This window comes from Hypanus sabinus, chromosome 11, assembly GCF_030144855.1.
Source record: "Hypanus sabinus isolate sHypSab1 chromosome 11, sHypSab1.hap1, whole genome shotgun sequence".
In the NCBI taxonomy this organism is placed as follows: domain Eukaryota; kingdom Metazoa; phylum Chordata; class Chondrichthyes; order Myliobatiformes; family Dasyatidae; genus Hypanus; species Hypanus sabinus.
In genome coordinates, this window is record NC_082716.1 from 95,773,147 (window position 1) to 95,786,500 (window position 13,354).

The 13,354-nt window shown below is 41.4% G+C and overlaps 1 protein-coding gene across 5 annotated transcripts in view; it reads left to right on the plus strand.

Annotated features, from left to right (window-relative positions):
- The window catches only part of cep350 (centrosomal protein 350), a 274,904-nt gene that overhangs the window by 236,335 nt on the left and 25,215 nt on the right, over positions 1 to 13,354 (plus strand). For all 5 annotated transcript variants that reach the window (XM_059984922.1, XM_059984923.1, XM_059984924.1 and 2 more), the window contains 3 exons: positions 1,481 to 1,677; positions 3,198 to 3,406; positions 7,987 to 8,134. In XM_059984922.1, coding sequence (XP_059840905.1) covers positions 1,481 to 1,677; positions 3,198 to 3,406; positions 7,987 to 8,134 — 554 coding nt within the window. The remainder of the gene's footprint in view (positions 1 to 1,480; positions 1,678 to 3,197; positions 3,407 to 7,986; positions 8,135 to 13,354) is intronic.

Here is a 13,354-nt window from a genome sequence, read left to right on the forward strand (position 1 = left end):
ACACTAGCCTCCCATTTGGTCCATGGGAACCTGTATATGCTAGGAAATTAAATGCAGATGCTATCACAATAAATGGCGAAAATGCTTTTCTAAAACCCAGTAAATTGATTCAATTTTTGTTCACTCTTGTGAAAGAATTTAAATATGAGCTGCCACTTTAGTAATGATTCATTTAAAAAAAAATTGAAGTTAATTGAGTTGCTCTGAAGCATTATTATCCTAAAGGTACGCTTACTGCTGAAAACGACACCATGCCAGTTCAGACTGTTCTGAAATAATTCCAGGCAATACACTTGCTCTGTAAATTTGTCACACTTATTACAGCCTTGTGTTCTCACCTCAACTTTTCTCATCACGTCCCTGAACTACTCTACCACTACCACCAGCTAGCAGACTTTTCTCCCACAACTCTACCTCTTCGAGCTGTGTCCACATCATGTGCAAAGTTTATGATTATGATGTAAATTGCAAATCCTTCCAGGGAATCTGATTGTAATTTAAGTAACAGCAAATGCAATTTAAATTCTGAAATTGTGTGAAGTAAGCCCATCGTGGATGTAAATGATAAGTGTAGCATTTAACTAGTGGCTTTATATATTAGACCTACATGAGCATTTAGTAAGTCTCAAAGTGCCATCTTCTTGTAAGGTCAGGGGGTTTCCAACTTTTAAATACGTATTTTATAGATATTGAAATAATAGTAGGCATAATTAGTGATCAAAGATAATAATGAAAAAAAGCCCAAGATTTGCGTTGAAGCATCTAATTCTGGGTAAGAAACTTCTCATGCACAAGTGCATGGGTTGGCTGGCATTCTGCTTAGTGAAATATAACCATTTTAAATGTAATGACCTTGAGTAACCAAAATGAGGTACCATAATTCTGCTCGTGCCCAAAATATACCCACTTTCTGGGATTTGATATTTTTCCAGTCTATTTTCCATACTCAATGAAGGCCATTATCATTTGTTTTAACAGTGAAGCTGCAATTGTGATAAAATGGGTTAATAACAGGGTAATTTTAGCTACTACTTGATCGATTAACCTGGCAATGTAAGGTGAAATCCAAGTGGCAGGGAAAGGCCAATGTCTGTCTGATCCTTGATTAGCACTAATACCATCAAGGTTCCTGTTAAACCCACAAGATCACAACTGAAGCTAGTTTAAGGAATGTGATTCAGCTTGGAAGATGGGGTCATGCAGTGATAGTTTTCGGTAGGATCACTGGGTCAGTAAGGACATTGTGCTTAATGTTTTATATGCAGTATTGAGAGCATCACTGTCATGTTGTAGACTATCTGAATTATATTTTGAAATTTATGGATAGTTAAACTATGATTCAGACACAGTGGCAAGTTGAAAATGTAAGAATGGCTGTGGGTAAGACATTAGTACAAATAAATTATGGTAGATCACTGACATTTTCCTGTGCTTGCTCTCTCCCTTTTTCTTTTGCTTGTATCATTGTTGTTTCCATTAGGTTTCTCACTAAGCGAGAGCAAAAGCTGATGCATCGGCGTCGGCATGCAGAGGAGTTACTTGAGTGGAAAAGACGGCTTGATGCTGAGGAAGCTGAGATCCGGCAGATGGAAAAATTAGCCTTGGCTGCATGGAACAAGGAGCTAAAACCAAAGGCATCAAGGAGAGAATCAAATGAAAGAAGTCCAGGGGGTAAGGGTAAGTGTATGAATCATTATTCCCTCAGCAAGAGTTACCAAACTGTGAATTTCGTTTATCTCAGAGGCTTTAAGCTGCCTCAAAAAGATAGGAAATGAGCAGAAATGTGTATAAATACATAACTTCCTCCTCTTCCTATAATCACTAATAAATGGCCAAATAAATTTAATGTCTATCTTAAGATCATTTTCCAAACTACATGTATTTCTATTGTGGCACAACTTATCAATAATCCTCATAGAGAAATTCTTTGTTTACATACCTGCACCTTGTAATTTCAAGTAGATCGCTGCTTGCAGGTGTCAATAAATTCAGTATATTAATGGTTATTTGGGGCATGCGTTGGCTCTCATGTCGAGGTATCTGTATATTTTGCCTACAGGAAGTCTGTTCCTATGCCTTGCAGATAACAAAGAATCATTAAGATTCATTTATTTGTTTGTTTATTATTGAGATACAGCACGGAGTAAGCCCTTCGAGCCTCGCCACCCAGAAACCCCTGATTTAACCCTAATGGTACCACATAGCCTACTGTATATTATGGGACCGCTTTAGGTTGTAGTAACATGTCGTTGCATGTACTATTAGGCACGTATGAATCTGTATATGTGTGTTCAGTTCAGTTTCTGTAAAGAACCCTGTTAACGTAGCTTCCATCTCCAGCATTTTTATTAATGATGTTGTTGTGTAAACGGCCACATACACAACATTAACCTAATCATGTGACAGCTTACAATGGCCAATTAACTGACCGACCCGAGAACCCGTAGAAAACCCATGTGGTCATGGCGAGAAAGTGACAGTGACTCCTTACAGACAGTGGTGTGAATTGAAGTAAAGCTTTGTGCTAACCACTATGCTTCCGTGCCACCCTAATTATGAACACATGAAATGTTTTGTATTAAAGGAGTTATTTGATAGATGCTGAATTCACATTGATTTTTGAGCATTTGACCATTGTATGTGCACCTCTTGCTGATAGTATTGCATCAGTTCACTTTTGCACTACAGAATTTAAAGGGAGTTGATACTAAAAGATGGATCCATTTATTATAGAACATAAAAATTTACAGCACATTACAGGCCTGTCCTGTAATGTGGGCCCTCCTGCCCACAATATTGTGCCAACCATGTAACCTACTCTAGAAACTGCCTAGAATTTCCCTCTATTTTTCTAAGCTCCATGTACCTATCTAAGAGTCTCTTAAAAGACTCTATTGTATATGCTTCCACCACTGCCACTGGCAGTGTATTCCACACACCCACCATTGTCTGTGTGTAAAACAAAAACAACAGTTTACCCCTGACATCCCCTTGGTACCGATTTCCAAGCACCTTTAAACTATGCCCCCTTGTGCTAGTGAATTCAACCCTGGGAAAAAGCCTCTGGCTATCCACACAATTGATGCCCCTCATCCTGCCCTCATCATCTTATACACCTCCATCAGGTCACCTCTCAGCTTCTGTCAGTTTTGATAACAAGGATTTGGTATTATCATGAGTGTTTATCTTCTCTCTAGATACAGCCAGTGAGGAAGAATGCTCAGCACCATCCCAATCTCATCTCCACAGTGACAGCTCTATTCCATATGAAATTGGAAGCCCACTTGCACAGACTGTGCAGTCGGCATCAGCAGTCCTCCGAACATCCACCAGCCCCGAGCACAGTGTTTTCACAGATGATGGTTATTCTCAGGACTTTGAAACTATTGCAACACCTAGCAAGCAGGTAAGAAACTTGATAAAACTATGTTTTATTTCAGAAAAAGCTCTTAAAATAATAGTTTACTAACTGTCCAATAATAAATGGATTGCTGAGTTTAGTATGAGAGTGATACAGAGATGAAGGTCACTGTCTTCAGTCTAGATCTGTCCTGATTTAGAACCCTGTTTTATTTGGGTTCTACTGTGAAAAAAAGGAGCATGTGATTCACAAATAAAAATTCTCTTAAATTGATCAAGGTCCCTGGTTGTCATACACATTTATGTTAACAAAGAGTTGGGGGGCTGAATAGTTTTACAAGGCACTGTATGTAATGAACAGATGTTAATGAAAAATAGAAAAACACTGCATAGAACAAAAAATGAAGATCTTGATCGTATAAAGGTAATTGTGAATATTCAGAAGACCGGTTACAGAAATTTAAGAAAATTTTATTTTTAAAATGTCTGCTGTTCACAAAAATCTAACACCAGAACAAGTCCAAAATGCTGATTTGTTTTTATACTTTACATAAAACTTAAAAAATAAAATACAAATACAGTGCACTGTATAACCTTTTAATGAAAAATAGCATCGTAGGTGGAGACTGAAAGCCTGCTGTTGTTTGATTTTGTTCAGTAACTGATTCAAGCATTCTCTCAATGCTGCTGAGCTGCTTTTGTTACCCTGCACACATTATATTTTAATGATATTAATGTTATGTAATAATTTTACTGTTAAGTACATGTGCGATGAACAAGTGTAGGACAAAGTCTGCTTACTGGTAGAACATAAATTCAGAGTCTGAAATGATGGCAATCCCAGGCTATCATATTAATTATTCCAAAATCTGAAAAAATCCAAAACACTTCCAACCCCAAGCTTTTTGGATAAGGGGTACTCGACATGTATTTGCATTTGAGATTTAAGGCACTTGGAAATAAGAAAAACATTCAGCATCTTCACTTTGTCTGAAATAAGAGTAGAACATAAGACCTTAACAAATGAATGCACAGCAGACTAGGCAGCATCTACGGGAAGAAAGTTGCTTCTTTAGGTCAGAGACCCTTGAGTTCTGATGAAGGGTCACTGATGTGAAATGCTAATTTTGTATTTTTTTCTCATCCCACACATCAGGTCTGACCTGAGTATTTACTGTATTTTCTGTGTTTTGTTTCCTTCACTTTTTTTTTGGTCATTTAATTGACTCCATTGTACTTGCCTTTGGGCTTATCGAATATCTAGCAACTCCAGTCCTGAAATTTCACTTCTTTTTCTTGAAAGCTATAACTTTGAGATAGTGTTTTCCTTATTCTGGATTGTACTGCCTGAGGAATTGTTTTCTGTGCATCTTATTGAATTCTCTTGGAGTTAGAGTGCACAACACAGAAATATATCCTGCCCTCCATGTTAATATCAACAACCAAGCGTCTTTTTATAGTAATCCTATTTACTAGCACGTGGTTGGATACTTTGGCGATTCAAGTGCTCATCCAAATGCTGTATAGATATTATGAGTATACCCACCTCCACCTCCAACTCCACCGCAAGCAGAGCAGCACAAATTCCAATTAGATTCTGGTAAGAACATTTTTCAAATTTTCTCTTGTCAACTTAAATCTACATTGCCTGGAATACATACCTTGGCCATGAGGAAAAGCTCTTAATATTTACCTATCTTTTCTCCTCCTAATTTAGTACACCTCTGTTAGGTCTTCTTCAAGGAGGACACACTCAGCCTAACTACTTTCTCCTCAAAACTCAAATGGTCCATCTTAGGTAGCATTCTAGAAAATATCTTCTGCACCCTCGCCTGTACACTCTGATATTTCCTATAATGTGGTGGCCAATAATAGGTTGTGGAAACAGTTCAGTTATGGAGCAAGTGAAGTTATCCCCTCTGGTTCAAGAGACTGAAGTTTGAGGGGTAATAATTGTTCCTGACTGTGGTGGTGTGAGTCCTGAGGCCCATGTACCACTTTCCTGATGGCAGCAGTGAGAAGAGAGCATGACCTGTGAGCCCCTTATGATGGATGCTGCTTTCCTGTGACAGTGCTCCCTGCAGATGTGCTTAGTGGTGGGGGACGGTTTTTCCTATGATGGACTGGGGAATACCTTTAGAATTTTTCATTTGAGGGCATTGATGTTTCAAGGGCTGTGATGCAGCCAGTTAATCAGAGTTTGTCAAAGTTTTTGGTGTCATGCTAAGTCTTGGCAAACTTTTAAGAAAATAGAGGTGCTGCTGTACTTTCTTCATAATTGCACATGCACTGGGCCCAGGGCAGGTCCTCAGAAATGATAACACTGAGGAATTTAAAGTTGCTGACCCTTCCCATCTCTGATCCTCCATTGAGAACTGGCTCATGTACTTCTGGTTTCCTCCTGAAGTCACTATTTATGTTGACTAACATATCCAATTCATCCTCCTTTTTAACTTGCTCGAGAGTGTCACTGACCCTTTTCCTGGAACCTACAATGGACATGATTTTCTGTCTGATGAATACAGATGAGAAATATTAATTTAAGATCTTAATTTTATCATTTGACTCGTGCACAGATTGTCCCTTTGGTCTCTGGGCCCCACTCTTTCTCAGGTTGCCTGCTTGCTTTCAATATACTTACAAAATGCCTTCAAATTCTCTCAATTTGACTGAATTAAGCATCCAAACCCGTACTTCCTCCATCACTAATAAACTGTTGGTTCCACCTGTCTCAATTCATTAGTTGCTGAAATCTTGTAGACCAGCCTGTTCAACAGTATTCCTGTTTGGCCTTGCATCTTCTACCCTTGAACAAACTTAAAAATTTTGTCACATGTTCAAACTTGCACAAGGTTTTGTTTGCCTATTACCCCTGTATTTACTGACAACTCATTTTTGGTCCTGATCCCTTGGTTTTAATTTTTCCTAAGCAACAGTATCCTTTATACAGTTTCATTTATTTATTGAGAAAAATGATCCAGTATTACATGTATTTGTTGGAAAAGTATGTAAACTTTGCTTTCAGTAACTAGTGTAACCCTCTTGTCAAGCAATAGCTTCAACCAAACATTTCCAGTAACTGTTGATCAGTCCTGCACATCAGCTTGGAGAAATTTTAGGCCATTCCTCCTTACCAAACTGCTTCAACTCTGGGATGTTGGTGGGCTTCCTTGCATGAACTGCTTTCTTCAGGTCCTTCCACAACATTTCTATAGGATTAAGGCAGGACTTTGACTTTACAGTTCCAAAATGTGAAATTTCTTCTGTTGTAACTATTCTTTGGTAGACTGACTTGTGCGTTTAGGGTTGTTGTCTTGCTGCATGACCCACTTGCTCTTGAGCTTTAGTTCATGGGTGGATACTCTGACATGTTCCTGTAGAATTTGCTGGTACAGTTCAGAATTCATAATTCCGTCAATGATGGTAAGCCATCCTGGCCTTGAGGCAGCAAAGCAGGTCCAAACCATGACACTGCCACCACCCTGTTTCACAGATAGGATGAGGTTCTTATGTTGGAATGCAGTGTTTGCTTTTCAACAAAAATAACGCTTCTCATTTAAACCAATAAGTTCTATTTGGACTTAACTGTCCATAGGACATTATTCCCGTAGCCTTCGGCGTATCCAAATGGTCTTTAGCAAACTTTAGACTGACCACAATGTTCTTCTTGGAGAGTGGCTTTCTCCTTGCAATCCTGCCATGCCATTGTTGTTCAGTGTTTGCCTGATGGTAGACTCATGAACACTGACATTAGCCAATACAAGATAAGCCTGTAGCTTCTTGGATATTACCCTGGGGTTCTTCATGACCTCCTGGAATATTACATGCCTTGCTCATGGAGTGATTTTTGTTGGTTGACCACTCTTAGGGAGAGTAACAATGGTGTTTAATTACCTCCATTGGTACACCATCTGCCTGACTGTGGATTGGTGGAGCCCAAACTCTTTAGAAATGGTTTTTGTGTCCTTTTCCAGCCTGGTGAGCATCAACAGCTTTTTTTCTTGAGTCCTCAGAAATCTTCTTTGATTTGATGGCACACTTCCAAAAACCTGTGTGGTGAAGATCAGAGTTTGATAGTGAAGACCCAGGTTTATGTTCTTTAATAGCGCAGGACCTCCCTCACTCACACCTGATTGTCATCCTATTGATTGAAATTCCTGACTCTAATTTCCCCTTTAAATGAAATTATAATCTTAGAGGTTCACAAACATTTTGCAACAAATAGATGTTAATATTGGATAATTTTTCTCAATAAGTAAATGAGCAAATATAATGTTTTTATGTTATATATTTAATTGGGTTCTCTTTTTCTAGTTTTAGGAAGTGCATGAAGATCTGATCAGATTTTTGGTCATTAATGCAAAGATAGAGGAAATTATAAAGGGTTCACAAACTTTCTAGCACCCTGTATGTCCTACTGTAGAATCATTAATATCCACTTGACCAGACTGAAAGAATTCTAGAAAATAGGTTTTACAAGGATTTTGTTAAATATTGCATCCAAAAGATTGGGCATGTGCAGAGGCTTAAAATAGCTTTCCTGCCCATCTAATCTTTATTTTATCAAATCAGAAAATATTAACAGCTAGGGAACTAATCGATTGCCATTCCCTTGCCCTTGTGCAGTCTGCTTCCTCAAAAGCAAGTGTCAGTGCATCGAACCAAGATGGGAAGAAGAATAACTCCAGCCCCAGTTTACAGATGAGGTCTGAAGTAAGGTCATGCCAAGGATCCTGCAGCTGGTCTGATGAATCTGTTTCTGTCACACAATCAGGTAAGAAGTTTCTAATAGCTATGTGTGAGTTTTTCAGTATTTATTGAAAATACACGCAGTCCCCGAGTTACATATGAGTTCCGTTCCTTAGTCTGTCTTTAAGTCGGATTTGTTCATAAGTTGGAACAAGTACATCCGGTATTATTTAGCGTCAGTCGAACATTTGTCTTAGTATATAGTATATATTTTACCTTTCTATGCATATAAAACATTTAAAAACATATGTATTCCAATAATTAAACCACTGCATTGCTTAGTAATAATTGCAGCTTTCATCGGGGGAGGGCCTTTCACATGCTCCATTATTCTCACTTTGTCCTTTAAAATTGTTCCGATCGTTGACTGACTGTAACCTAACGCTTTTCCATTGACCGATGGCGTTTCACCTCTATCCAAACGCTTTATTTCCACTTTATTTTCAATCGCGATCGCTACCCGTCAATGGAACAGAAACACTGCAGGCGGCGGGTCCCGAGCTCTGCCGGCTCCCGAGGTTTGCTGGGTCCTAAGGACCACCGCACTGAGACAGGCTAAATGGGACAAGTGGGAGCTGTGCTGGGTTTGGGTATTTGATCTTCCATGATATTCTGCGTGGGAATATTATTGTTCGGCATGGACTAGAGGGGCCGAGATGGCCTGTTTCCGTGCTGTAATTGTTATATGGAATTTAAACTGGAGGTGGTGGTGTTCTTTTCACGAGGTCGAGTTGCGAGGTCGACATCAACTCGGCATGGATGGTACGGGAGTCACTGGATCGACATCAACCCAGCATGGGAGCAGTTTGTCACTGGATCGAAGTCGGGAACCTGCATTCCCCCCAGCCTGGCACTGATCTCACTGCGCCACCAGCTGACCGGAACGGGGGCGGGGGGTGGGGTCGGGGTCAGGGTGAATCTTACTAAGAAAAATTTAAGCCAAATGCAAAGTTAAACATTCAACACAGTGTCAACGGCAACGACTTAAAATGGCGGACGGCATTCTCCTTCCTCGGTTTGTAAGTACGAATTGTCCATAAGTCGGACGTTTGTAACTCGGGGACTACTTGTACTCCATAGGTACTCCTAGAATTTCATGTAACCACAGCTAAAATTATAGCACAGTACTGAAATAAATCTAGTTAGGCAGTTATTCATGAAGGGTTGCAGTTGTCCATATCAGCAGAATTGTATTCAACTGCAAACTGTAATCTCAAGGCCTGGTATATCACTCCTTTTAACCATTACTATATAGCTAGGGACCAATGCCAGTTCAGTGGCAATCCCCTCCTTATCTTCAGGGGATTGGTTCCGGGACCCCCGCGGATACAAAAAAAACGGGGATGTTCAAGTTCCTTATTTAACCTTTCTCAATGTAGTGGACTTTAGGACCCAGCAGAGCTCCTAATCCGCAGTATTTCTGTTCACGAAAATAATCACAATCACGATTGAAAATAAAGTGGAAATAATAAAGCAATCGGAAAGAAGTGAAACACCGTCAGTCATTGGAAAAGTGTTAGGCTACAGTCAGTCAATGATCGGAACAATTTTAAAGGATAAATTGAGAAAAGCCCTGCCCTGATGTAAGCTACAATTATTACTAAGCAATGCAGTGGATTAATTGTTGAAATACATATGTTTCTCAAGTGTTTTATATGTATAGAAAGGCAAAATATATACTAAGACAAATGTTTGACTAACTGACGCTAAATAATACTGGATGTTCCTGTTCCGACTTAGTAAGAGAACTTCAGTTTTTTTTTTATCCCGATCCACGGTAACCTACACACATCCTGTATACTTTAAGTAATCTCTAGATCACTTGTAATACCTAATAATGTATCTACATTGTAGATGCTATGTAAATAGTTGTTATACTGCATTGTTTAGGGAATAATGACAAGCTGTACATGCTCAAACAGCAAGTGCTGGAGAGAGAACTTCCGGGTTTTCCCAATCCGAGGTTGGTTGAATCCGCACATGCGGAACCCGCGGATAAAGAGGGCCAACTGTATAGAAAGTAGATTTACAAATCGCAATGGGCAGATCTGAACTGAATAGAGCTGCTGCACAGAACCATCAGTTTGTTACGTGGCAAAAGCAGCATGCAGTAAATAGATGCATCACACACAATGCTGGAGGAACTCAGCAAGCCATTCAGCAATAATGGAAAAGAGTAAGCAATCGATGTTTCAGGTCAAAAACCTTCAAGACTGGAAAGGAAGGAAGGAAGGAGTCAGAATAAGGTGGGGGAAGGGAAGGAAGAGGTACAAGGTGGCAGGTGATAGGTGATACTGGGAGAGGTGGAGGGGTTGAAGTAAAGAGCTGGGAGGTTGATTGGTGAAAGGGGTAAATGGTTGGAGTAGGGGGTACTTGATAAGAGAGAACAGAAGACCATCGAAGAAGGGAAGGTGATGAGCAGGTGAGAGAGGAGGAGGGGGCAGTTACTGGAAGTTTGAGAAATTGATGTTTATCAATTTCTGATGTTTATCCATCAGGTTGGAGACTACCCATACAAAAAATAAGGTGTTGCTCCTCCAACCTGAGTGTGGCCTCATAGTGACAGTAGACCATGGACTGACAGATCGGAATGGGAAGTGGAATTGAAATGGCTGGCCACCGGAAAATCCCGCTTTTTATGGCAGATGAAGTGAAGGTGCTTGACAAAACAGTCTCCCAATCTGGTCTGACCAATATATAGGAGGCAGCCAGATACAATAGGTGATCCAAACAGACTCACAGGTGAAGTGTTGCCTCGTGTGGAAGGGCTGTTTGAGACGCTGAAGGAGTGAGGAAGGAGATGTAGGGGCAGGTGTGGCCCTTGTTCCACTTGCAAGGATAAGTGCCATGAGGGAGATCAGTGGGGAGGGACGAGTGGACAAGGGAGTCAAGTAGGGAGTGATTACTGCAGAAAGTGGGAGGGAACGAAAGATGTGCTTGGCGGTGGGATCCCTTCGGAGATAGCAGAAGTTGCAGAGAGTTATGTGCTGGATGCAGAGGCTTGTGTGGTGATAGGTGAGGACAAGAGGAACCCTATTCCTCTTGTGGTGGAAGGTTTGTGCAATGTGGTTTCCTCCATTGATGTTGGAGGAAAGGAAGCTCTCTGAAGAACGAGGACATCTCAGTTGTTCTGGAATGAAAAGCTTCATTCCGGGAGCAGATGCAGTGGAGACAGAGGAACTGAGGGAAGGGAATGGCATCTTTGCAAGTGACAGAGTGGAAAGATGTCTTGTCCAGAGAGTCGGTGGGTTTGTCTTTAGATATCAGTAGATAAACTGTTCCAAAGATGGAGACAGAGATGGAGAAAGGGGAAAGAGGTGTCAGAAATGGGCCAGTTGAGGGCAGTATGGAAGCTGGAGAAAGTTGATGAAATTGATGAGCTCAGCATGGGTGCTGGAAGCAAGACCAATGCCGTCATCTTTGTAGTGTAGTAAGAGTTGTGGAGTGATGCCCTTTTAGGTTCGAAACATGGACTGTTCCACGACTGTTAACTCTTTTCCATAGATGTTGCCTAGCCTGCTGAGTTCCTTCAGCATTTTATGGGTATTACTTTGGATTTCCTACGTCTGCAGAGTTTCTCATCTTTTCAATTAATAGTTTAGCAGTTCTCCAATCAATGGAACTGATCAAAGTTCTGCCACCCTGGTACACACAGTCATGTGATAGGTTAGCTAACATGAGGACACTTCTCCAGTAAAGATCCCCACCTTCAATTAAACCAGAGCCCGGAATGAACTTTGTGAAACTATATTCAATTAGAAGAACTGAGTGAATGATGCAAACATGACGAAGTCTGCAGATGCTGGAAATTCAAGCAACACACACAAAATGCTGGTGGAACACAGCAGGCCAGGCAGCATCTGTAGGAAGAAGTACAGTCGACATTTTGGGTCGAGTCCCTTTGTCAGGACTAACGGAAAAAAGAGATAGTAAGAGATTTGAAAGTGGAAGGGGGAGGGGGAGACCTGAAATGATATAGGACAAGGCTGGAGAAGGGGGAGTATCACAGGACAGAAGGCCTTGGAAGGAAGAAAAGAGGAGGGGAGCACCAGAGGAAGATGGAGAACAGGCAAGGAGTTATTGTGAGAGGGAAAGAGAGAGAGAAAAAAAGAGATGGGGTAAGAAAAGGGAGGAGGAGCATTAATGGAAGTTAAAGAAATCAATGTTCATGCCATCAGGTTGGAGGCTTTTCATTCCAGGACGAAGGAGATACATTCTTTTTTTTTAAAGAAAGGGGTTTCCCTTCCTCCACCATCAACTCTGCCCTGAAACGCATCTCTCCCATTTCACGCACATCTGTTCTCACCCCATCCTCCCACCACCCCACTAGGGATAGGGTTCCTCTTGTCATCACCTACCACCCCACCAGTCTCTGTGTCCAACATATAATTCTCCGTAACTTCTGCCATCTCCAATGAGATCCCACCACCAAGCACATCTTTACCTCCCCCCCCCCCCCCCCCACCACTTTCTGCTTCCTGCAGGGATCGCTCCCTACGTGACTCTCTTGTCCATTTGCACCCCCCACCCCCCCCAACCCTTCCCACCAATCTCCTTCCTGGCACTTGCCTTTGTAAGAGGAACAAGTGCTACACCTGCCCTTACACCACCTCCCTCACCACCATTCAGGGCCCCAGACAGTCCTTCCAGGTGAGGTGACACTTCACCTGTGAGTCTGCTGGGGTATACCATGTCTGGTGCTCCCAGTGTGGCGTTCTATATATTGGTGAGACCCGAAGCAGACTGGGAGACCGTTTTGCTGAACACCGACAGAGGTCCGCCAGAGGAAGCAGGATCTCCCAGTGGCCACACATTTTAATTCTATGTCCCATTCCCATTCCAATATGTCAATCCATGGCCTCTTCTACTGTCGAGATGAAGCCATACTCAGTTTGGAGGAACACCTCCTTATATTCTATCTGGATAACCTCCAATCTGATGGCATGAACATTGATTTCTCTAACTTCTGCTCATGCCCCTCCTCCCCTTCTTACCCCATCTCTCTTTTTTTCCTCTCTCTTTTTCCCCTCTCTTTTTCCCTCTCACAATAACTCCTTGTCTGTTCTCAATCTTCCTCTGGTGTTCCCCTCCCCCTTTCTTTCTTCCAAGGCCTTCCGTCCTGTGATACTTCCCCTTCTCCAGCCTTGTATCCCTTTTGCCAATCAACTTTCCAGCTCTTAGCTTCGTCCCTCCCCTTCCTGTCTTCTATCATTTTGGGTCTTCCCCTCCCCCTCCCACTTCCAAA